The 25,774-nt window shown below is 44.4% G+C and overlaps 1 protein-coding gene across 8 annotated transcripts in view; it reads right to left on the bottom strand.

The window, feature by feature from the left end:
- Window positions 1-25,774, bottom strand: part of BLTP1 (bridge-like lipid transfer protein family member 1) — a 160,644-nt gene that overhangs the window by 14,578 nt on the left and 120,292 nt on the right. For 7 of the 8 annotated variants that reach the window (XM_066633009.1, XM_066633002.1, XM_066633006.1 and 4 more), the window contains 12 exons: window positions 25,497-25,712; window positions 22,592-22,772; window positions 21,232-21,409; window positions 19,724-19,885; window positions 18,922-19,061; window positions 13,382-13,562; window positions 11,790-11,993; window positions 10,148-10,327; window positions 9,284-9,421; window positions 8,281-8,541; window positions 4,265-4,415; window positions 3,478-3,635 (listed from right to left, as the gene is read on the bottom strand). In XM_066633009.1, the coding sequence (XP_066489106.1) occupies window positions 3,478-3,635; window positions 4,265-4,415; window positions 8,281-8,541; window positions 9,284-9,421; window positions 10,148-10,327; window positions 11,790-11,993; window positions 13,382-13,562; window positions 18,922-19,061; window positions 19,724-19,885; window positions 21,232-21,409; window positions 22,592-22,772; window positions 25,497-25,712 (2,150 nt within the window). The remainder of the gene's footprint in view (window positions 1-3,477; window positions 3,636-4,264; window positions 4,416-8,280; window positions 8,542-9,283; window positions 9,422-10,147; window positions 10,328-11,789; window positions 11,994-13,381; window positions 13,563-18,921; window positions 19,062-19,723; window positions 19,886-21,231; window positions 21,410-22,591; window positions 22,773-25,496; window positions 25,713-25,774) is intronic. The other variant, XM_066633007.1, reaches the window with a different exon arrangement.

Genomic DNA, 25,774 nt, shown 5'->3' with positions numbered 1-25,774 from the left:
TTTAAGGAGAGTAGAAGTTAGCTATAGGGGGCCTTGATCAAATTCATCTTTTACCCTGCCTACTTTTCTTGCTTGCAGTAGCGTGTTGGGGAATAACAACACTGAGTAGTGGTTATTAGTTGAGTATCTGGTTCTTTAATGTTGAAATTCTATGTGGTCCCTTTAATGGTCTTTTTAAAGGGTGTGTCCCCTTGCTGATTCCTCCTTATGTATATATAGCTTCTTGTTTGCTGACTTTAGTAGAACAGGAGAGTGTACTTTAATCTCTGTTTTAACTATTGTTTTATTATACTTGCATGCATCCAGGGGCAGCTTTTTAGGGCTCCTGGTCTTCTAGTTTTAAGAACCTTGATGTGAGAAATGTTTGTATAACTCTGCATCAGATTGTAAGTAAACTGCCTTTGTTCTTAACCTTTGGATCTGAGTTTTTGTGCCTTAGCTTGCAAGCAGCCTGGGTAGAAGATTTTAAGAGTTTTTGCCTGAACCAACATAGCATTGCTATATAAGTGCAGGGGGTAGCAAATGCACCAGGCTACAGCTGCTGAGAGGGGCAACATCGGGGCAACTCTACCTGAATGGTGCGTTTGGGCAAGAAGGTGGCGAGGAGACGTGCTGTGTCTCTGTTGCTGGTGGAGCCTGGATAGGGGTTGAGGTGGCGGCGGCAGGCACTGAGAGGAGAAAGTTTGCAGCTGTGCTCTGCTGTGCCTGAGACCTCAGCGGGGCTTTGGAAGGCTTTCGTGGGGCGCTTCAATGTGGGGGGGGAGGTGCAGTAGGAGGAGGCGGTGGCAACGGGGCCTCCTTCTCCTCCCTCCCTCTGCTGAGAGTCAACAGCTGCAGGCACCGAAGGCTTCGTTTGCCCCTATCCCACCAGAGCCAGCAGCGGGAGGGAAGGAGGATGAGGCCCGCTGCCCCCACCTCCACCACCTCCTGCACAACCTCAGAGCACAATCCTATGTATGTCTACTTAGAAGTAAGTCCCACTGTGTCCAATGGGACTTACTCCCAGGAAAGTGTGGGAGTAATCCTTTGACAGGATTAGAACCTCAGTCAGACAGGTACAACTCCCGCCTGCCTGCCTGCCTGCCTGCCTGCCTGCCTGCCTGCCTGCCTGCCTGCCTGCCTGCCCTAAGACCCAAGTCCTTCTCCTCCCAGCTGCAGCATGAAAGCCTTCCTTTCACTCACCCACACAGAGCCAATCCTTGTCACATCTACTCAGTGGTAAGTCCCAGTGTAGCCAATGGGGCTTACTCCCAGGAAGGTGTGGAGAAGATTGCAACTCAGAGCCCAAGCCTGTTCTGGTTTACTCAGAAGTAAGTCCCACTATAGCCAATGGGACTTACTCCCAGGAAAGTGGGGCTGGGACAGGAGCCTGAGAGCCTAGCCCAGTTCAGGCAGCGACTGCTTCTCCCCCCTCCCCATGAGCCTGACAGGACTGCAGGAGCAGCCCAGTGTAAGACCTTAGAGGGAATGGAGGTGAAGTAGGAGGGAGCTGGTGCTGGGGGGAGGCAGCTTGGGGGATGTGGCAGATTTTTTATTTTTCACTTTTTTAAAAAGTGGGTGTGAAACCAAAACGCGGAAGTGATGTCACTTCCAGATGTGACATCACTTCTGCGGCAACATCTTGAGTTCTGCACCAGGCAGCAGGATCGTTAGCTATGCCACTGCTTGCTTGGAAGTGATAAAACGTGGATGTGTTTTAAACATAAGAACATAAGAACAGCCCCACTGGATCAGGCCATAGGCCCATCTAGTCCAGCTTCCTGTATCTCACAGCAGCCCATCAAATGCTCCAAGGAGCACACCAGATAACAAGAGACCTCATCCTGGTGCCCTCCCTTCCACTGGCATTCTGACATAGCCCAAAATCAGGAGGTTGCACATACACATCATGGCTTGTAACCCATAATGGATTTTTCCTCCAGAAACTTGTCCAATCCCCTTCTAAAGGCGTCCAGGCCAGATGCCATCACCACATCCTGCGGCAAGGAGTTCCACAGACCAACCACACGCTGAGTAAAGAAATATTTTCTTTTGTCTGTCCTAACCCTCCCAACACTCAATTTTAGTGGATGTTCCTTGGTTCTGGTGTTGTGTGAGAGTGAGAGTGAAAGTGAAAGTGTGAGAGTGTAAAGAGCATCTCTCTATCCACTCTGTCCACTCTGTCCATCCCCTGCATAATTTTGTATGTCTCAATCATGTCCCCCCTCAGGTGTCTCTTTTCTAGGCTGAAGAGGCCCAAACGCCGTAGCCTTTACTCATAAGGAAGGTGCCCCAGCCCAGTAATCATCTTAGTCGCTGTCTTTTGCACCTTTTCCATTTCCACTATGTCCTTTTTGTTTTGTTTTGTTATTCTGTTGTTGGAGTTACCTCCATTCAAGGCCCACTTTTTCTAAGACAGGAGTACCCCTGTATTCGCTGAGGGTTCTATACCAGAACCCCCTGGGGATATGTGAATCCATGGGTATGAGGGGGGAACACCCCACCACCTTCCAGAGGTGAGGGGAGTAGAGCTCCCTTCACCTCCAGAAGGGATGCACGCGGCGGGTAGCATGGACCCGATCCACAGTTAACTGAAACCTTGGATACGGGATCCATGGCTACAGGGGGGCCCCCTGTATAGTATTAATGTTCCCCTGTGCCTTACAATATCTCTGCTCTCCCTATGTCTTATCAGCATTGACCAAACTGACTGTTTCCTTCATCCTCTCCCTCTCTTTTGCCTTCAGAAATCCCCAGTTTTTCAGTGTTATCCAGTGTTACTGAGCTGTTGTTTTTTCCTTGTTGTTTCAGCAAAGAGTTGATATTTTCAAACTTTTCAGCAGCTCCAGTTGTTTATAAGCATCTTCCATTTGTTTTGCTAATATCTTCACAGCTGCACTTGCATCAAAGAGTTGAACCCAATTGTAAACTGAACATTTGTAAATTAGGGACCTTCTGTAATTTACACGTTCCATACTTGCAAACTGTGAAATGTACTACTACCAAAACCTGCTGTCAAGGTCTGAACTGCATACCAGGAAACATGAAGTGCAGATCAGAAATCTAAAAGTGGGTACAGTGGGCCCTTGGTATTCACAGGGGATCCATTCCTGGATCCCCTGCAGATACAGATATCCGCAGATGCAGAAAACCCTCAAAGCACCTTCTGGATGCAACCAGAAGTGCCTTCCAGCTATGTCCAGAAGCTGTTCTGAAACCTTCTGAAGTGCAAGGAGGCTGCATGCAGCCTCTCAACGCCTCAGAACACCTCAGAACAGAGTTCAATGAGATATAGTATGTCCTTGGCTGGATTGTACAGTCGGCCCTTCTCATCTGCAGGCTATATATATATCAGGGCCGACTGATATCATATATATATGATATCAAAATATACAGCTATATTGAGATATAGCATAACTTGCCCTGACTATGTTCTCACTAATTTTGCCTAGTGAAAGTGTCAACTGTCTATAATTAGACACAGTGTTTCCAACTTACCAACCATCTCCAGAGTGTTAACATCTATAGTACCTCCAACCACTCCTCCTCTTGAATCCAAATGCGATCTCCCCAGACCAACCGACATGCTAATTTCTCGATCCCTGTTACTGCCGACAGATAAACGACCCTGACTTTTCAAACCACTAGTAGTCCACCTGAAATAGTAACAAACAGAAAATGATGTGCCTTTCAAAATGTGCCTTTTACATTTTGCTAAAAATACAAAAATGTAAGCATATTTTACAACTTTGCAGTTAGTAATTTAAATGCCAGTTCTTTAAACATGCATTATTTTAAAACTATCATTTGATCAAAACAAAAGCTGAGAAAAGTTGAGTGGCAAAGTTTCAGTACAGAAAAGGAGATATACTTATGGGTCTAAACCAGTGCTTCTCGAACTATCCAACGTGGTGGACTGGCAATTTTTTTTTCAATATGCCACAGAGTCTCTCTCCCCACCACCCCATGCCCCATTCCCTTTGTTTAGGTTGATGACCTTAGCGTGAAAGGAAAATGTTTCTTCCTTTAAACTAATGCAATAAGCACAAAGCTTATAGCCAGCAGAGCAGGCAAACAGTTTCCAGCCTAGAAGGGACACTAAGAGTGAACAACTTCCATTGGGCATATTATCTGAAGAGACCTAGGGATTGGTTCAATAAGAGGTGCTTTCTGGACCAAAAGGTGTAACCACAAACATTTTCAAACAGACATTCACACAATTAAAAAATGTCTAGAGACATCAATTAAAAAAATCAAAGTTTTAGCAATCAATAGATTTACTTACGTAGTGTTTCCCATCACATTGCTCATGTTCATTTGGACATTTAATTGTTTCAGGTTCATAGCAAACACAACCAGTGTCTCCCATGGTGTCACTTGCTGACCTCCAGCTTTATTTGATTTATTAAATGGAGTTGATGTTTTTGAGACAGTATCTAGAACAAAACATTATCATGGTTTGTCAATTAAACAAGAATCATGATGTGTGCTAATCTCAGAACCAGTGCAAATGCTACTGGTACTATATGAATTTTTAAAATAATATTCTATGCAGTAGAAACTCTACAAGAGGATCATTCATTTTCAAAGCTACTTACCATATATATCAGTTTCATTGTATGTATGTCAGCACCAATTCAGCAGCTACCAAGAGCACAAAGTGCTAGCATGTGGAATCATTTCTTAGAGGCCTCTGCCTGGCAATGGCTATATTTGTAACAGCACTTATATTCTAAAAAGTCACAACCAATGTGTGTATGAATGACCATGATCCTATGAAGCTGTTTGTGAACACAAGCAAGAACCATGGTTTGGATGCTGATATGCACAAGCGGAAAGAAGCTTTTTTGTCCCTCCCCCATACCCTCTGAAAAGCCACTCCCAAGGGTGGATGAAACTCTACAATAGTGCATACTGTAATTATGTGTGGGAAGCTGTAGGGAGATGAGAGAATTAGACAAATTTGGATGAAGGTTACTTGCATGTGGAAATAAACTCATTCTAAGTACCTCTGCCCAATTTCTCCCTCCCCCCGCAGCTCCCTATAATCCTTATTACCACTGAATTAGATTTGATAGGAGACAAAAAATTGGAAGAAGGCATCCTAATGCTGTCTTCCCAGACCTCAGCATATAGGTATCTATTTTCAAAACGTCGGCATTGTTACTTATATACAGGCAATGGGCTCTTTATTTATTAACCATTAAAAGCCAGTGTCAGCTTATTATTCCCTCTCAACAGACTGTGTGTAATTTCATGTTTGTGACAACACTCTCATATAATGGATGCAAATGCTCTTAGCCTGTGTCCATACATCAAATGAGATTTTTCTTCCTGTTTTTATATTCCACTTTGATTTACAGAGTAGAAATTAAGGGCACAATCCTAACCCCTTATGTCCGTGCTTTCCAGCACTGGCATAGTGGTGCCAATGGGACATGTGCTGCATCCTGCAGTTGGGTGTCACTCACAGAGGCCTCCTCAAAGTAAGGAAATGTTTGTTCCCTTACCTCAGAGTTGCATTGCCCTTATGTCAGTGCTGGAAAGCACTGACATAAGGAGTTAGGCTTGCACCCTAAATTGTTTAAAATATAGTGCTTGATTTTCACTAGAACATGAACAACTTTTAGTTTAGTATCACAGGTCCAGAACATTCCTAAAAAAGAAACAGTCTTCAAACCATAATGCCGTAAAATAGATTTCTGTCCCTCTATGACAAATTTTGTATTGGCAACCTTCAGTCTCGAAAGACTATGGTATCGCGCTCTGAAAGGTGGTTCTGGCACAGCGTCTAGTGTGGCTGAAAAGGCCAATCCGGGAGTGACAATCCCTTCCACACCGGGAGCAAGTGCAGTCTGTCCCTGGTCTGTCTCCCTGGCTATGGGCCTTCCTTCTTTGCCTCTTAGCCTCAGACTGTTGGCAAAGTGTCTCTTCAAACTGGGAAAGGCCATGCTGCACAGCCTGCCTCCAAGCGGGCCGCTCAGAGGCCAGGGTTTCCCACTTGTTGAGGTCCATCCCTAAGGCCTTCAGATCCCTCTTGCAGATGTCCTTGTATCGCAGCTGTGGTCTACCTGTAGGGCGCTTTCCTTGCACGAGTTCTCCATAGAGGAGATCCTTTGGGATCCGGCCATCATCCATTCTCACGACATGACCAAGCCAACGCAGGCGTCTCTGTTTCAGCAGTGAATACATGCTAGGGATTCCAGCACGTTCCAGGACTGTGTTGTTTGGAACTTTGTCCTGCCAGGTGATGCCGAGGATGCGTCGGAGGCAGCGCATGTGGAAAGCGCTCAGTTTCCTCTCCTGTTGTGAGCGAAGAGTCCATGACTCGCTGCAGTACAGAAGTGTACTCAGGACGCAAGCTCTGTAGACCTGGATCTTGGTTTGTTCCGTCAGCTTCTTGTTGGACCAGACTCTCTTTGTGAGTCTGGAAAACGTGGTAGCTGCTTTACCGATGCGCTTGTTTAGCTCGGTATCGAGAGAATGAGTGTCGGAGATCGTTGAGCCAAGGTACACAAAGTCATGGACAACCTCCAGTTCATGCTCAGAAATTGTAATGCAGGGAGGTGAGTCCACATCCTGAACCATGACCTGTGTTTTCTTCAGGCTGATTGTCAGTCCAAAATCTTGGCAGGCCTTGCTAAAACGATCCATGAGCTGCTGGAGATCTTTGGCAGAGTGGGTAGTGACAGCTGCATCGTCGGCAAAGAGGAAGTCACGCAGACATTTCAGCTGGACTTTGGACTTTGCTCTCAGTCTGGAGAGGTTGAAGAGCTTTCCGTCTGATCTGGTCCGGAGATAGATGCCTTCTGTTGCAGTTCCAAAGGCCTGCTTCAGCAGGACAGCGAAGAAAATCCCAAACAAGGTTGGTGCAAGAACACAGCCCTGCTTCACTCCGCTTCGGATGTCAAAAGGGTCTGATGTGGAGCCATCGAAGACAACAGTGCCCTTCATGTCCTTGTGGAAAGATCTGATGATGCTGAGGAGCCTGGGTGGACATCCGATCTTGGGGAGAATCTTGAAGAGGCCGTCTCTGCTGACCAGGTCGAAAGCCTTTGTGAGATCTATGAAGGCTATAAAGAGTGGCTGTCGTTGTTCCCTGCATTTCTCCTGCAGTTGTCTAAGGGAGAATACTATATCAGTGGTGGACCTGTTGGCTCGGAATCCACACTGCGATTCTGGATAGACGCTCTCTGCAAGTACCTGGAGCCTCTTTAGTACAACTCGGGCAAACAGCTTTCCTACAACGCTAAGGAGAGAGATGCCGCGGTAGTTGTTGCAGTCACCCCTGTCACCTTTGTTCTTGTACAGCGTGATGATGTTTGCATCCCTCATGTCTTGAGGTACTCCACCTTCTCTCCAGCAGAGACAGAGGATTTCATGCAGCTCAGTGACGATGATCTCTTTGCAGCATTTTAGGACTTCAGCAGGGATGCTGTCTTTTCCAGGTGCCTTGCCAAAGGCAAGGGAGTCCAGGGCCACGTGAAGTTCTTCTAGGGTTGGTTCACTGTCAAGCTCTTCCAGCACAGGCAGGCACTCAATGTTGTTCAGTGCTTCTTCGGTGACTACATTTTCTCTGGAATATAGCTCAGAGTAGTGCTGTACCCAGCGTTCCATCTGCTGCGCCCGATCCTGGATGACCTCACCTGTGGCAGACTTCAGAGGGGCAATTTTCCTCTGTGTTGGACCTAGGGCCTGCTTGATACCATTATACATCCCCTTGATGTTGCCCGTGTCAGCTGCTATCTGTATGTCGGAACAGAGCTGGAGCCAGTAGTCGTTAGCACATCTCCTGGCAGTCTGTTGGACTTTGCTGCGAGCAGTTCGGAGGACCTGCAGGTTGCGCTCACTGACCACTCCCTGGTGTGCAGCAGAGTGAAACTGCAAACAAAGCGACTGTATCACACGAAAAAGGAAGGAAGACCTCGCATTGATACCAGCAAGACCCGGGATCAGAGAAAAGTGGAGGAATTTGCACAAGCGCTTGAGGAATCTCTTCCAGGCCTGGCCGACGCAAACGCATCCAACAGATGGGAACATTTCAAGAATACCGTTTACAACACCGCCTTGTCCATATTCGGCAAGAAGACCAATAAGGCGGCAGACTGGTTTGAAGCCCACTCTGAGGAGTTGACACCAGTCATTGAGGAAAAGAGGAGAGCTCAAGCAGCATACAAGGCCTGTCCCAGTGATGACAAATTATTGATTATTGAAAATCCCATCATAAGCTGTGTCTATATAGAGGCAGCTGGCAACATTACCTAGCAGTCCACTTTTTATTGTTTTTTATTATTCTCTTACCTCTCTGAGGAACAGAAGAGTCTGACACACTCCTCGATCTTGAAACAGCTGGAGATTTTAAACTGTGAGTTGTTGTTCCAGGTGACATATTGCTGCTTGTATTGTGCTCATTGAAAACATTGGGTGACTGAGCCATATGTGAAAATGAAGCAGACTGGCTGGGCTGCTCCCAGGTCCTACAGTATGCTTTTCGTGATGATTCAGGTGACATGTGCTGGTTCACTCCTTCAATAGAATCTGGTGTCCCAGGGCCACTCGTTACTGGGAAATGGGGAAAAAAAATTTGGTTAGCTAGTAATCTGCCATGCAGCTTTAACAGCAAATACAACAAGATTACTGCAGCATGCTTTTTCAGTTTTTTTTAATTAACAAACTCCTACAGCAATTGTTAAAACTGCTAGATAGCAATTGTTAAGGTTGATTCCTGTTTTCTAATCAATTAAACTTCCAAACTCATCCTTTCCACACTTCTCAACTTTATTTCTTCCACACCATTCTCAACCCCATTTTCTGCTGAGCCCATTCCAAAGTCTTCCACCCAGGCTTAAGGCATGCCTTTCAACTCCTCTGTCAATAAGAGGATGGAAAGAAAAAGGTTATCACTATTTTAAATACAGACTTTTCCCCTCAGAAAGAGTACATGAATGAAGATGCATGGTTTATTATAGTACTAAGGGTCAAATCCTATCCAACTTTGTAGTGCTGATTCAGTTGCAGTGCAATCCAGAGGTAAGAGAACAATGTTCTCTTACCTTGAGGAGGCCTCCGTGACTGCCCTTCCCACTCAGTATACAGCACATGCCCCGATGGCATGGCTACATTGGTGCTGGACATTTGCATAGGATTGGGCCTCGAGTTTAGACAGACCAGGGGTGTCAAACTCATTTAAAAAAAATGTAATGAGATAGGGAATTCTCCACAATTTAGTACAGTTACAATTCAGAATTTGTGGCCAAATTCAGGATACAGCATTTTTAAAGACCTGTTGAAATGTTCCACTTACCTGGCATATTTATGGTTTGGTCACCTAGAAAAAGGCGTCTTGCAATACTTCTCCTGTACCAGGCTCTTGGGAAAGCTAAAATTTCACTGAGTCTCCTCATGTCATATTTAAAGGACGCAGATCCTATATCACAAACAGCTAACAAACAAGAAATACGTAATCAATATTTTAAAGCTAGCTTGTTTAACTTTACAGAATGATTAAAGGTCACTCTGTGTTGTACTTAAGATTCAATTACATAAACAAGTTTAGCACTGTTTGATTTTAGGACTAAAGCAGAAAATATTACTCAATAGAAGGATTTTTCCTTTCTGCCTTTTTAAACCTCTCAATGCCTTTCAATAATGCAGAGACTTTTTATTTACCTCTAAAACTCATTTTAATGAATAAGTGTAACACTTAATTCACTGAAAACCTTCGGAAAAAATTCCAAAAGGAAAGTTGAGCTATATCTGCCTTTTCTGAAATTCTGATGGGGGGAGCCTGACAAAATGTTTGTATCTGAACAGGAGCAGCAGAGTGTGATTGAATCTGAAACAGTATGCCTCACTGGCAGAGTAAAGCATAGCACACTGTACAGATCACAAACAATCAATATGCATCAAATATATAGGAATGCACTAGTTTAGATGCATCACAAGTCAGAAACCATGTTTTCAAGAATCACCATGGAGTCACAAATTGACAAATTCTATTTTTTTAAAAAGTCTGGTCACCAATTTAATCTAAATGCAAGCAGGCATCAATATCTATATAACAGAGCAAGAATGCAACATTATAAGACGTTTTAGTTTGACGTCCAAATATGCAATGAAGGGTTAACAATGTTTGATGTACTAAGTCTACATTAAGCAAGGTAAGTACCAGATATGTTTATTAACGTAGTGTCCATCTTGCTTGCAGATTTGCTTGCAGATTGGTTCTCAAAAAAGGAAGCACCTCCTGAACGCCTTATTCTTGACAAGCTCACTTTCACAAACTCAAGATTAATACTTAATGAATCTTTACGACCAGTAACTGATGATGGCTCTTCATCTACATTTCCTAAAACCACAAGAGACAATATAGGTGATTTCACAGAATTTGAAAAGCCCATAGTTTTCAGTCAGTTTCCACAGACTGTACACCTAGCACAACTGAATGCATACATGCTTTGGCTTCTGTAACCGACATCTGAAGGGAACGTGTAATGGATGAGTTAAATAGCCAGGTATGTTAGAACCCACCAGCTTCCCTTCAAGTTAACAGCTTCACATAATTCTTTAAAGAACACAATGAAGGGATTCTAACATCCCATTTGCTTGAATTATATATAAGGAAATTCCTTTTTAATGATAATAGATGAGAGACTCCTACAAAAACTTCCCCCACTTTCCCATTATGCACTTTTTTCGTAACCACCAGCTGTCACCAGACACAGTGAAACCTTGATCTACTGTAATGTTTGTGTCATGGGACAACACAACAGTGTTATAAGCCACCCATGCTATAAGTGAAAATGAAATGAAAATTCATATCTATCTGATCATACACATGGCATATCTAAAATGTGGTATGATTGCTCTGCACTAAAAAATCTTTCTCCTGGTAACCTGGTAAGATACAAGGTGGGAAGCATCACACAACCCTATATTAAAATAAACTGACAAAATGAACTGAATTTATAAAAGTAATGAATAGGGTGCTTTAGCTGCTTGGATGTTCCATTGCTTATAAGGTTAACATCATCTCTCAAGAATGACTAGACCTTGGTAACTAGTTCAGTTCCCTAAATACTTTCGTTAGCCAACCACCCCTTTGTATCTCACTACCACCACACACACACACAATGGAGGGCTTCCCTGGAAAGCAGATGGACTCCAGAAACTTCTCCCTGAAGCTTTCCCTCAAATTCTCATACCTCAGGGTAATGCTCCTGTTGAATCACCACCCAAAGATGTTACTGAATAGCAAATTTCAGTTCCCTATTCTTAAACAGCTTCTCCTAAGGTTTTCTTAGCCTCTTTCTCCCCCAACTTCTTCAGTGACTGTCAAAAGTGATTTTTCTGGTCTTGTCCTCTGCCTCTTTTTCTGGCAACACAGCATCCCAAATCCCAGCAACAACCACAACCAATCTTACTGGCCCTGCTGCCCCTTTCCTTTTGTTTCTAGCTGATCATAAGATGCTCTCAAAGCTACTGACCACTGGTACAAAATTAGAAGCCAGTGGGAACTCTTGCAGGGAATTTTGAATAATCACTTGGAAGTGGTCACCACAGTGGTCACCACTGTGGGCTTAAGGTACCTTTTGGACCAACTACATAGTTCTACCATCTATGAGTAGCTGGTGTACATTACTGTGAGTAACAAAACTCTGCCTTCTCTCTGCCTCTGCTCAGTCTGTCTGCTGTAAGGTTCACATAAGGTAACCATTTTCTCACAGACACCACAAGCTCTTAAGTAACAGGTTCGCTTCAAAACTTAGCAATAACTAATAGTTTTGCAAGCATTCTTTTTCCATGATTACCTAGGGATCCTGATCCAGAAGATAGGCCAGCAACACTGGACTTTTGCTTTCCTGCTCCGTATGGATGAAATACGTAAAGGGAAAAATCAGACATGCAGGCTGTGAAGCTCAGACCTGAAGAACTGCTACTAGATCCAGTCAAATCTGATTGGCTACTACTATGTCGAGTTCTGCCAAAAGGGCTGCCCAGTCCAGGTGATGAACCTACAGCACAAAACCCCATTAGTTAATTAAATAAAACATGTACTCTAGCACAATCCCTTTTGACTACCCCCATTGAGTACTAACTCTTAGGTCATAGACACAAGGATATATCTTCTTGTGGCTGTCCCCATATTATTGACTTTTTTTGGTGTGAACTCACGACAATCCAAACCTGTATATTTTCTAGAAACTCTAAGAATTATCTGTCTGGATTGGCTTTCACAATGTCCACTGGCTGAAATCCAAACTGGAACTTTAGTCAGCACAAATGGGGATACCCACAATCACAGTAAATTCTTGCTTTTTTCCTTTGAAGTGACAACCTCCTTCCCTGTGCCATATCACAAACTACTGCTTCCAAAACTTCCCTCAGTTTGAAACATTTGTCATGAGGCACAAGCTACTGCTTGAGAAACACAAGTTCAAAGTCACCTTTGATGCACAAAACAAATTCTTATCTATACCTGGTACTTCACAGAATCTGAAAGCAAAAACTGAAAAGGTTCCTGCTCTTAAGAAGCCTGAATCTAAATTTTGACAATGGAGATACATCTGAGGAAGCAGAGAGGAGGGAAAGGCAAGATAAGTTTTACTTTTTTTTTTTTTTAAAGACATCTAAACTTTTCGTTATACCTCATAGAACCATTTCTAATTACTTCAGCTAAAGATGATTTAACTAATAGAAACAAACTTTTTTGTTTGGACAACACAGTATCAAGTTGTTTAAAACATCTTTCTTTTGTACATGAAAGGGGAGGGAGGGAGCACAAGCCCAAGACTTGTGAACATTGTGCACACACAGGATTAACCCATGTCTCCTTGGCCCACAGGTGTACACATTTTATCCCTGTTGCATATAAGCAATGCTGGGCAGAAATGGCTTGAACCAGGGGTGTCAAACATAAGGCCTGGGGGCCAGATGCAGCCCACGAAAGCTTTTTATCCAGCTCTCAGGCTCTCATCTGCTGAGCAGTGCTGTGATGTTACTGCTGAAAGGCCAGCCCACATGAAAATTCGGCTTTCCCATATCTTGAAATATGATTAAGATTAGCATATTTCCTCTTCTGTCTTTTGCAGCTAATGAGTTCCTAAGTGAGAAAAAATGCTTATTTTTGGTTACGACCTGTTTAATAACATCAATTCCTGCCTAATGACATCACTTCCGGCCCTCAGCAGGCATCATTCGGCCCTCTGTATGAAACGAGTTTGACACCCCTGGCTTAAACAGTGTTCCATGTAACCTCTGAAGTGGATCAATGTCAATATTTGCACAAAGTACCATGAACACCAAATACTAGTCCTAATACAAGCAACTAATAAATAAACTTTCTATTACTGAGGCCACTGCATTACTATAAAATACAGCATGTTTTGAAATTAATTTTTACCTGGTGACACAGTTTTAACAGACATCTTTGGCCCACTTTGTGAAGCATTCTCTGTAGGACCAGTTGCACCTAAAGTTTCTAGTTCCCCTCGATTAGAAGAAAACACAAGGTCAAGGGAGGGAAGTTTCAGCATGCATTCTACCCTTGATACAGGTAAGCAGCTGAATTTGATCTGGGAAGGCTAAGAGACAGGAGAAAAAAAAATCAGGTGACAAAAAATTTTAAAATTTTTACAACAGTCACCAACTATACCATTTTAAAAACTGACTTCTATTAACTTTTGGGTATATTAAAGTGGTTCTCAAACATACCACGATCACAGCGTTCTTCTGCAGTGGTCTCTTCTTCCTGGCTTTCTTGGATGCCAGCATCTTGGATTGCGCAAGATATCACACAATCCAAGATAGCTGTGTCCAGAACAGCCAGGATGAAGAGGCTGCTGGCGACATCCCGCAGTGCCCCTCTGAATTCATAACAGTGCCGTCAGGCGCTGTGGCACACAGTTTGCGAACTACTGGTGTATTAGGTTAAGTGAAGTGAAATGTTAAATTCTTTACCATAATGCATGATAATTCATCTGGGCCCAAATTATTGAAGTTTCCCTCCTGAAACAGTACTATTTCTTCCTCTGTACGACAAACCTTACTGCTATGGAGGATTCAACGACCCACAGCATTGGTTCTCAGGGGGTTTTGGCAGAGAGGTAAAGGAAACTGACTTGATCTCATGCAGTTGTAGAAGTATGAACTGTGGATGCTAGCCTAAAGCTACTAATATTTGGAAGTAACTATAGTTGGCTCCACTGTTCATATTATGAACCTGCATTCATTCACTTATTACCAGGTGTGCATTTAAACAGGCATAACATAAGCACACACACAAAAATACAAATTAATGTGCAGGGATCTTATATAGTGGCCAACAGCTCAGATCGTTGGTTTGGCAGGAGAGGAAGAGGAGGTAAAACACACCAAACGTTATTGCGGAGAGAAGTAACAATAACAGGAAAGGGGGAATCAAAATAAAGCAATGCAGTATGATCCAATTCAGTGTTTCTTAATAGTTGTCCTCTGCCGTACCACTTCAAACGGTCCACTTATTCAAAGTACCACGGGAAGTAACTGGTGATGACATCACTGCCAGTTACTTCTGGGTTGGTAGGCCAGATGCAGTGTGATATACACCAGTAAGAGGCTTAGGATGGACAGGAGGGCTTTTTTGAGCATGGAAAAGCATGCTTTGGAGCCTCCTACTGCTGCTCGATGTGTCACATTCCTGGTTTCACTGCTGGGCAATAGGGGTCCGGGCTCCTGCAAGTACCACACCTTCTGAAGTACCCATTCCACTGGTTGAGAAACACTAACTGATGCAATATGTCTTAGCCATTCATGTACGTTTAGGTCCTAAGTCTAAGTGATTGCTATAAAGAAGAGAAAGCAGTAAAGAGAAGAGCAGAAAGAAAGAAGGGAAAAGGAGGTGCATAACGGCACAAGAGTTTGGCAGGGAAGAAAGAGGAGAAAGGACACTGGGAAATTATTTCCAAGACAGAACTGGAATTAGGCAAATGGCGGATTTAGGGTGTAGAGCAGAAATGAAAAGGGAGGAATGTTGGGGAGTTGGCAAAGAAAGAGGAGAGAGAAAGGTTCCTGCAGTTTGTACCATGGCTAGAATCTGTGGCTTGAGACTAGTTCTGTGTAGTTTGACACAAGGGCTACAGGCAAGGGATGACCACTTTGGCAGGCTGTTAAGTTACTTCACCTGCTAGCAGAACTGAAGAAATTCTCCTAACCGAAACTGCACAAAGGGAGCCCAACCCAGGCCTACCAGTAGTTTGAGCAGCTGGAGTGTCAGGAGGGTTTGATTGGGAAAGAAAATTGAGGTGGGCCTCAAGTCTCAAGTCTCAAGGCTAGTATTATAATGCCGTTGTACAAATCGATGGTAAGGCCACACCTGGAGTATTGTGTCCAGTTCTGGTCGCCACATCTCAAAAAAGACATAGTGGAAATGGAAAAGGTGCAAAAGAGAGTGACTAAGATGATTACTGGGCTGGGGCACCTTCCTTATGAGGAAAGGCTACGGCGTTTGGGCCTCTTCAGCCTAGAAAAGAGACGCTTGAGGGGGGACATGATTGAGACATACAAAATTATGCAGGGGATGGACAGAGTGGATAGGGAGATGTGCTTTACCCTCTCACATAATACCAGAACCAGGGGACATCCACTAAAATTGAGTGTTGGGCGGGTTAGGACAGACAAAAGAAAATATTTCTTTACTCAGCGTGTAGTCGGTCTGTGGAACTCCTTGCCACAGGATGTGGTGCTGGCGTCTAGCCTAGACGCCTTTAAAAGGGGATTGGACGAGTTTCTGGAGGAAAAATCCATTATGGGGTACAAGCCATGATGAGTATGCGCAACCTCCTGATTTTAGGAATGGGTTAAGTCAGAATGCCAGATGTAGGGGAGGGCACCAGGATGAGGTCTCTTGTTATCTGGTGTGCTCCCTGGGCATTTGGAGGGCCGCTGTGAGATACAGGAAGCTGGACTAGATGGGCCTATGGCCTGATCCAGTGGGGCTGTTCTTATGTTCTCCATTAAAACAGTTTCAAAAGCAGAATGAATTTACTCATTCACATAGCAAGGAGTGTGGAGTTAATTTGACTACATAAGACACATAATGACAGACAACAGATAGTCTACAGATTAGTGCAGGGGTGCCCAAACCCCGGCCCCGGGGCCACTTGCGGCCCTCGGGGACTGCCCTCAGGGAGCCCCCAGTCTCCAATGAGCATCTGGCCCTCTGGAGATTTGCTGGAGCCAGTGCTGGCCTGACGCAACGGCTCTCAGCTTGAGGGTGACTGTTCAACCTCTTGTGTGAGCTGTGGGATGAGAGCTCTCTCCACTACTTGCTGTTTCACCTCTGTGATGTAGCATGGACAGCAAAGGAAAGGCCAGCCTTGCTTTGTGCAAGGCCTTTTAGAGGTCTTGAGCTACTGCAAGACCTTCATTCATTCATATAAGTTCCATCTCTAATATATTCATTTATGTAAATTTATTCAAATTTTAAATGTAAATTAATTCTTTTTCCCCCGGCCCCTGACATAGTGTCGGAGAGATGATGTGGCCCTCCTGCCAAAATGTTTGGACACCCCTGGATTAGTGCATCAGTTCTCAAACTCTCAGGGAGTTTGCAAACCAGAAGTGGGGCGCGATAGCTCCACTTTAACTTTCTAAAGCATGGAGAGCCCTGCAGAGGTTTGCCCAGGGTTGCCCGTACCTCCAGGAGGCTGCTGCAGGGACTGGTAAGTACATGCCAGTCCCTGCAGCCCCCTTAGCAACGCAATCCTGACGCTGCCTCCCCCAAACCCTTAAGGGGGCAGAGTCCAGGGCCCTCAGGTTGGGGCATCGCGAAGCCCCATTTTGAGAACCACTGGATTTGTGGCAAAAATCAAGATTGCCAGTCCGTATGTAATGAATTGAGTACAATGCATTTTGAGAGCCGCAATATAAAAGTATGAAGTACTGGACAAAACACTTGATTAAACTGGGTACAAACACAATGAGGCTGCAATCCTATCCACACTTTCTTAGGAGTAGGCCCCACTGACTATAATGAGACTGACTTCTGAGTAGACATGCATAGGATTGGGCTCTAAGAGGGTTTTGAATAGAGCTCCGAAAACTAGGATGTAGCTTTAGGTTGAAGGAGGAAAGAAGGACAAGAGCTGCTTTCCCAGGAGAGAGGGCACTTGGCAAGGCAGTCCACACAAAGTTAGCTGCTGGTACAGCATCTTCTGTGGCACTCAGGAAGAGAAGCAGGGGAAAAGGCTGGAAAGGAGAGGGAAGTATGAAAGTGTGTGTGTGTGTGTGTGTGTGTGTGTGTGTGTGTGTGTGTGTGGAGGGGGGGGTTACTCCACAAAAATTGCCCAGTTTTGTGCAATTCTTTTCAGCTTGTACAGCCTGAGAAGGTGGACAGACTCCTTTGGAGTGTGAGGCAATTAGTGCAGAATGCAGCAGCTGGCATGTGTGCCTGTGGTAGGCAGTTTGACTCTGTCAGGCCGCTTTTCTGATGGCTGCACTGAGTGCCCATTTGTTTCTGGGTCCAATTTAAGTTGCTAGTTTTGACCTTTAAAGCCCTATATGGCTTGGGGAGAGACCACCTGCTTCTGTACAATATGACTTGTCTTCTCTGGTCTTCTGAAAAGGCCCTTCTACCTAAGGTGACTACGGAGGTTAGAGGGGAGGCAGCAAGGAATAGGGCCTTCTCAGTAGCACCAATCCTATCGAAGTTCATCTCACCTGATGTCGCTTCCTCCTTAGAGGCTTTCTGGTGGGGTCTAGAGGCATTGTCATTTAGATCAGTTTTCTGTGTCTAGGTCTTTTTAATATTGCATACTGTGGGGTTTTATGCTGGTTAGATTTTATGGGTCTGCCCCCTTGTTACTGTTACTGATTGCTGCTGGGTTATGATTTTAGTTTTTCAATATGGTATTTCTAATGCTACCTTAGTGTTTTGAGTAGATTTTTGATAGTTTTTATTGTGATTTTATGTTGTAAGCCGCTTTGAACGCCCTTCAAGGAGATAAAAGTGGGGTAGAAATTTAGTAAAAATAAATAATTGATCCTGAGTTCTAGCTTGGCCTGGTGGTTCTTGGATTTCGGCTGAATGGGGATGGCATCATGTAGCACCACTGGGTCAATGAACAAGACTGATAGCAAGGCAGGATGAAGTTAAACCTAAAAAAGAACCCAGTTTTCAAGATGTTTTTCTCCCATAGGATTCGATGAGCTCTTTCGAGGGATGAACTCATCAAGGGACCTTCCTTTGATAGCTGATGATCCTTGATGAGTGTGTGGTTTTTGCACATGACTGAGGATGCAGTCGCAGGAGGACTACTAGCTCATTACCATACCTCCTTGATTGAACTGAGCCATAATTCAAATCTTATGATTTTACATGTGAGCAAAATTTTGCATGATCCAAGGCGGCAGCACCTGGGAAAGCCAGGACAAAGAGGCCACCACGAAAGAAGGGTGCTGTGACCATGCTAAGTTTGGGAACTGCTGGTCTAACCCATCTCACCTATCAATTTATGCTCTCAGATACTTGGAGAAATGGTAGAATAAATGGTAGAATAAATGGTAGAATAAATAAATGTATAAATGTACATAAGCTGTACATACACAGTTCATTCAGCTAGAATGTAGGACAATAAGATAACTTTGTAAGACAAGCACTTATGCAGGTAAGTACAGTGTGTGTGCCTGTTTTTGTTTACACAGTGAATAAACAACTGACTTTTCCTGCAAAAGAAAAAGGGAAAATATGTAGTGATGAAACACAAGAACTAAACAATTCCAGAACTGTGAGTGAATCAATCAATTTAATGTTAGTTTCTCAAAATAATTTCTTTCTTAGCATTACCAACTTGAAACCAACAGCTGTATTACAGCATGCTCACAAAATTCCTGTCCCACTAAAGACAGTGGCAAAATGGACACAAACGGTCCCCAAGTACAACTTAAGTTGTCTTTCATTCTTACCTGAACTCTCACATAGACCACCACATCCACAGGGAATGAGGAGTATGCTGATGTGGATGAGGACACTAAGGAGGCTGTGGACTCTTCTAAGGGATCTTGCATATCAAATTGGCCCATATCTTCATCCTGTGAGCTAACAGCTTTAAAAATACAAGTAAGTTATTAAAATAAGAAGATGAAGTTTATGAATGAAGACTTAAGCAAATTAAAGCTATTATAGTGTCTGGGGATGGGCTTCCCTGGCCCCACACAGATTGGCCTTGTCAGTGACGTATAGCATGCCTACCCTGATAGTGCGAGTTGATGAGTGTCAGGAGCTGTATCTTCCCTGTCTGTGTCACTTCTGGCTAAACTGGAAGTCACCACAGTGACAGTGGTACATCCACGTATTGTGGGAGGTGGGTAGGAGCAGGAAAGGTCAGGTGAGCAGGTGCAGCAAGCAGCAGAACTTAAAAGCCCACTGCTAGCTGACAAGGGGGACTAGCTGAGGATTGGGAAGCCGAGGGCCTGGCTGAAGCTGAAAGTGTTGGTGGCCTGGAGTTGGCAACCAGGGAAGTGGATTAGTCCAGCTAGGAAAACTAGGGTGGCCATCCAATACCCTCTCCCCTTCCCTGGACTCTGAGGCCTGCAGCCTTGCCTGGAGGGTTTCCCCTACCTGCTTGCCTCCTTGCATGGGAGATGGCCTGCCCCCTCTCCCTGACAGCAGCTCCCAGACAGCCAGGAGCTTAAGGGCTCACCCATCCCTTCCCTGCAGTCTCATGGTGGTCACATATAGAAACAAGTTAAAACTGTCATCTGATACCTGCATAGTTCCTTTCTATTGGAGTTATAGGAATTGTTTCAAGGGCCTTCTCTAGAAAGTCTAAGAGGCAGGGGCTAATCACCATTTCTTCTGGCAAAGACTGGAGAGCAACCCAAGCATATAGTTTTGCTGTTTTTACACCACCACTTCCTTTTCCTTTGGCTGAAAGGTTTAAAGAGAGAAGTTTAATGGAATTCTAGTTCACCAGTGTCAATTACAAAATATTTAAAATACAAGATACATTTTAAATGCATTTTATTAATCATTTTTTCTATCTTGCTCAACAAGCTATAGACCCTAGATACAAATGAACAATCTGTGTCTTGACCCAGGTCAATTCCCAGGACTTTTCTTTCATCAGAATGCTGCTATTTAAATTACTAAAAAGGGGCACTTAACAAATTTTTCAGCTTTGTAATACATATTTCTCAAAAAAAAAGCTTGTATATCATTAGTTATATTTCACACTTTCTCTGAGGAACTCAGGGTAAAGCACATAGCTTTTCTTCCAATAATTTTCAAATAATCCCACCCTGATCACATTATTATGAAATCAAAGATTTCTTTTCATGCTCTCTACACACTTCTCTATACACCTCTCTTATCTGAAGACTTGTGACCCAAAGGCAGCAATAGTGATCAAAAAAGTTCCCCCCCAATGATCTGTTAACTAAAATTCCATACTGTTTGAATAAAAATATTCATAATGTTCACAATTAATACATATATTGGCTACTGTGTCACATTTATAACATACAGCCTGAGCACCCATATTTTTACTTCAAGTTTGTTTTTATATAGATAAGACTAGGCTTAATTCCCCATACTTGATAAAAAGTTATGGATTCAGTTTTGAGCATATTCACCTATGCTACATTAAAGTAATTTCTGAGGAATGCAACAGAGCATTCTGAAAGAAAAGAGTGACCTACTACATTCCTTAGGAACAGGAAATTCACTTCGGTACAAAATCCCAATTTTTTGATCCAGGCTATATTTAAGGGACACAAGGCAATTGTGCCTTGGAATTTACTGGATTCAAAGAAGCTGAGTTAATGAAGTGCTGTTTAAAATTCTATAAATTATATGAATATGTTCAGTATTGTTTTATTAAATACATTTTTAATGAATTAACTGTTAATTTAATGATTTTGTTCCATTCACTGATAGCCAGCATAGGAAGCACTGAACTAAAAGAAATTAGTTTTCATTTTGTGAAATAAAAAGACATCTAATCAGAAAATAATGAGGAATTGTTGATGATCAATAAAGGCTTGAGAAATAGGACAAGAAGTACAGGTAGGTTAGTTTCTAACAATGAAGTATTAGCAGCAATTAGAATTAGTGCACTGTGTATTAGCTTCTGGTATCAGTATCTTTTAGATTACCATGATCTTAACTGCCAGCATGCCTTTTAAACTACAAAGCTGAATACAGATTTAAACAATGAACTTCATAGGATGATGAGAGTTAAATCAAAAGGTACAGTAGTGAAGAGAAATCTCTACCTGATGGAATAGGAGGGGGTTGGGGAGAGAGTAAATTTTTAGCCTTGCTGTGGATAGAAACCATGGGAAGATCTTTCATACCATACAGCTTGGATTCTTTGGAAAGGGTTCTTGGCAGAGATGACCCCCGGGATGCATTTGGTGATTCTGTCTTTAACATCTTGGAATTATAATGTAGCTGAAAGGAGATAAATTTTTTAATGTAACAGGCTCTTCGGAGCAGGGAGGAGGGCGGGCGACAGGCAGACCTGTGAGCGGGCTGCAGGTGAGGCCAGGATCTGGCATTTGTGCTGGATCCTAATTCCAGTCCTGGGCAGCCTGGAGTAGCTCCAGGCTGCTTGGATTTGCACCACCTCTTGAGGTGGCGCAGATCTGAGTAGCCCCACTGGAGCTGCTGCGGTGTTACCCAGTGTAAAGGGATTGCATTTCACTTGCCCTGAGCTGAGCTGCATCCAGCCCCAATGCTGTGTTGAATATGGATCAGGTCAGCTGGCCTCCCCATTCCAGTGCAGATTAGGACTGGGCTATCCGTTGCATCTAATTTTCGGTATATGAAGTTTCTGACAGTATTATATATCACAGTATCATTCCCCTAACATATTAGGCCACTTAGGGTGGATCCTAACCCCCCTCCCAAGCAGCCTGGTGGTATAACAGGCTGCTTTGATCTGCACCAGTGATTTATTTATTTATACAGGTATTTATATACTGCCTTTCTTTGGTCGTCAGATTTCTCCTCAGACTTTCATCCAAGGCGGTTTACATAGGCAGGCTGTTCTAAACCCCTGTAGGGATTTTTACAATTGAATAGTTTTAGTCTTTCATAGAACTCCTCGTTCCAGCTGGATTCCTTCCCGGTCTGGCCTCTCTCTGGCCCTTCGCCTCCCATGCTCCACTTGACGGCAACTCCTCTCTGACACCGAGGGTCAGCTCATCAGTATATCAGCGTGTCGTCAGTTCTCGGGTACTTCCGGTTGTTTCGAACTGGCAGCCTCAGATCTTCAGGCATACAAGGCAGCAGCTCTACCAACTGAGCCAGACCTCCTGATTTCAGTGGTGCAGATCAAAGTAGCCCCACTGAGGTGGCTGGGGCACTACTTGGGGTAAGGATTAAATATTACCTTACTCCTTACTGTGCTCCAGCCTCCTTCTAATCTGCCCTGGACATGGTGCAGGCAATTGGTCTGCCTATTCCAGCGCAGGTTAGGATTGGGCTGCCCATGTAATAATCCACATGACAGCAGCTGCATCACACAAAGGAAATGCTAAGTGATGCTTCTATTTTCTTTTCTTTTATCACATTTGGCACAAGAAAGAGATCAGCATCTCCCAGCCTACCCTTAATTTTTTTTTTTTTTACCTTTACATCAACTCCAGGAATGTAAAATACTGTTGTTTCCAGGTCACTAGATTTTGTCTGTAGAGATGATGGCACTTTCTTTCCAGCAAGTAAGTGGGTCGTTGATGCATAGTTAGCCTGAAATTTCTTCTTTTTTGAAGGAGACTCTTGATCTAAACTTCTGGAACTCCGATCGTAACTCCTAAGAAGTAACACACCGCATTGTTTAACAGGAAGGCAGTGTTACATTTACGTTATTTTCAAAGCTAAAACTGAATGTTGTTAAAAACAAACTGAAACAAATTAGTATTTCTAATCCTTTTGTTTAATATACAGGTGCCCGTCCCATCCCCCGTATCCATGAGAGTTCCATTCCAGGGGACCCCGCAGATATGGAACCTGTATAAAGCCCCAGACTCCACAATGGGGCTTCTAACATCTGCACCTGCTAAATCGCTGGCACAGACTGGAGAAGCTCCATGTTGGGCTTCGGAGCCCAATATGGGACGCAGAATCCAGCAGAGGATGCCTCTGCCTGTCCCACCCCGTCTGCCCTCCCGCCACCCTCCCCACACTCCCCCCCTTCTCATCGCTGGTGGCTTGAACTTCTTCAGTGGCACAGGCCTCCCGCTGGCACTGCCCACTCAGAGGGTGCTGCAAACGTGCTTTACAAAACATTTGCGACACCCAGCACTGGCGGTACAAGCATACAAGCTGCTTAGCTATGAGAACTGTCATCTAAGTGCTTATGCTCCACTTGGCATATGCTTACATGTAGGTCATGTACAGACATTTTTAAGACAAAATTTAAAACATGTTTAAGACAAAATTGACAGATAAAATGAAACTAATTCTTCATCAGAATTTGTAATGTCAAGGGATTTAATAAAATTACATCTTAAACGAAAGAATAGATGCACTTCAATACTACCTTTAATAATATTACACATTAATAGTAGTAGTAGTAGTAGTAGTAGTAGTAGTAACTTTATTGTCATTGTGCTACAGCACAATGAAATTTATGCACCTTTGAGATACAAGCATAAATATGTATATACTGCAATGCCAACAATCACACTCTACACACTCACCCACACATTCTATACAACATGCATCATAATATAAAACAGTATAACAGACTATAATGCCCAGGAGCATGGTAACAACTATATTGCCTTATTCAACGTAATTATGGCTGTGGGATAAAAACTGTTCAGGAATCATGTGGTGTGTGCTCTAATAGTAATTTTATGTAATATGTAATTTTCTCAATTACTTTAGCTACCTACTTAAATCACTGACTAGTAATGAATAGTTTTACTTTACATAAGAGAAAACATTTACCACGATACACTTAATTGCACATGTCACTTAGGCAAAAAGCTGAATTACAGCCCAATTCTGGGTGCGTGGCTGCAGCGGCGCCAAGAACGGCTGCCACTGCATCCAGCATGCTGCAGCCTGCCGCAGGCGGTGTCTCAGGAGAAAGGGACTTTTGTCCCCTTCCCCCGGCTAAGGAAAGCAGCCCCGCAATGGGGCTACTCACTTTACCACCAACCAAAAGGTCGGTGGTAAAGTAAAGGCATTTGTGTAGGGCAGGGGTGCTCAAAGTTTTTGGCATCTCTCTGACACTGTCAGAAAAAAAAAGAATTAATTTACATTTCAAATTTGAATAAATTTACATAAATGAATATATTAAAGACAGAAAATGAATGAATGAATTCAATCCAGTTTATGATTACATTCACCCTAAAAAGGGGGGGATCTTCATGCCAGTTTATGATCACATTCACACACATACACAAATGGAGGGGGGATCTTCCACGCTTTCACATACCCACATGCTCACCTGCCCCCTCGCCCTCCCTCCTTCGTTTGCTTGGGCTGCCTGCCTGCTTGCCCAGCTGCATGCCTACCTGCCTGCCCATGTGCTACTGCTGCTGCCTGCCTGGATGGCTGGCTGGTTAGCCAACCAGCCCTCCCTCCCTCTGGAGGGAGACGTGCTGCGAGCTGGGCTGGGCTCCCCTACCTCGTGATCTCTCTCTCTCTCTCTCTCTCTCTCTCTCTTGCTCTCTCTCCCCTGGCTCAGGTTGCAGGAGGGAAGGAGAGGGGAGGGGAGGGGAGCCAAGCCAAACGGAGCTGAGCCCAGCCCAGCCCATGGGCAAGGAAGAAGAGACCAGCAGGCAAGCGTGCAGAGTCTTTAATAGTGGGAAGTAATGCGAGACCTGCAAGTCTCATGTTGCCTTCCCACTATAAAAGGCCCTGCACGCAGGCTGGGCTCGTCTTTCCTTCACTGCCACTGAGCTCAGCGGCAGCGAGGGAAAGCAAGGTACGAAGCTCACGCGGCGGGCCAGCGTGGGCTGGGGTCAGGGCTGGGTGTCCATTGGAGGTGGGGGGACCCCCTGGGGTCCGGATGGGGACCCGCAGCGGGCCACAAGTGGCCCGTGGGCCAGGGTTTGGGCACCCCTGGTGTAGGGCACCAAGCCCCACACGAGCGCCTTGGATCCAGTGGAGCAGAGCTCCATGGACCCGCCTCCCTCCCTTCCCTGGCATGCCTCCCACCCACCCTCTCCCTGCCCCCCGCCCCCACCTCCCCGTCACGCCTCCCTCCCACCCTCTCTCCACCCCCTGCCGGCCTCCCCCCTCCCCGGAATGCTTCCTCCCTGCCCCCGCTTACCGTGCTGCAGCTCAGCAATCCGCAAGACTGCCGAGCGGTGGAGGCTGGGCGCCCGCCCCACACTAGCCTGGCACTAGCCCAGCATCAGCCAGCAGTGGGCTAGCACGGGCGGTAGCCCGGCAGCTCGCAAGAGCCCTGAGGCTCACAAGAGGCCAGGATTGGGCTCTAATTCTACATACTTAAACTGTATTAGAAACATGCTGCTCTTCCCAATAAGTAAACCTGTTCAGCTTCTAGCGTAGTTCTTACCTCCTTAAGCTTATGTCGTCATGTTCTTGCTGAAGTGTTGTGGGATGAAGCACACACTTCCCACAATCAATTTCAACTCTCACATCAAGTTCAAAGTCAATATTTCTCTCAGTAGTTGTGCCAGTCACACTTCTGTTGGTTGGAGTTGTTGGCCACCGTTCAGTAAACAGTTGGTGGACAGCAGCAAAACCACTTGCTTTCTTACGAGGAACAGTCCTGTGGAAAGCAAGAACCATTATTTTTTACAACATAAACTGATCTGACGTATTAAATGTGAT

This window comes from Tiliqua scincoides, chromosome 6 (assembly GCF_035046505.1).
Source record: "Tiliqua scincoides isolate rTilSci1 chromosome 6, rTilSci1.hap2, whole genome shotgun sequence".
Classification (NCBI taxonomy): Eukaryota; Metazoa; Chordata; class Lepidosauria; order Squamata; family Scincidae; genus Tiliqua; species Tiliqua scincoides.
This window is presented reverse-complemented; position numbering and strand designations above follow the sequence as displayed.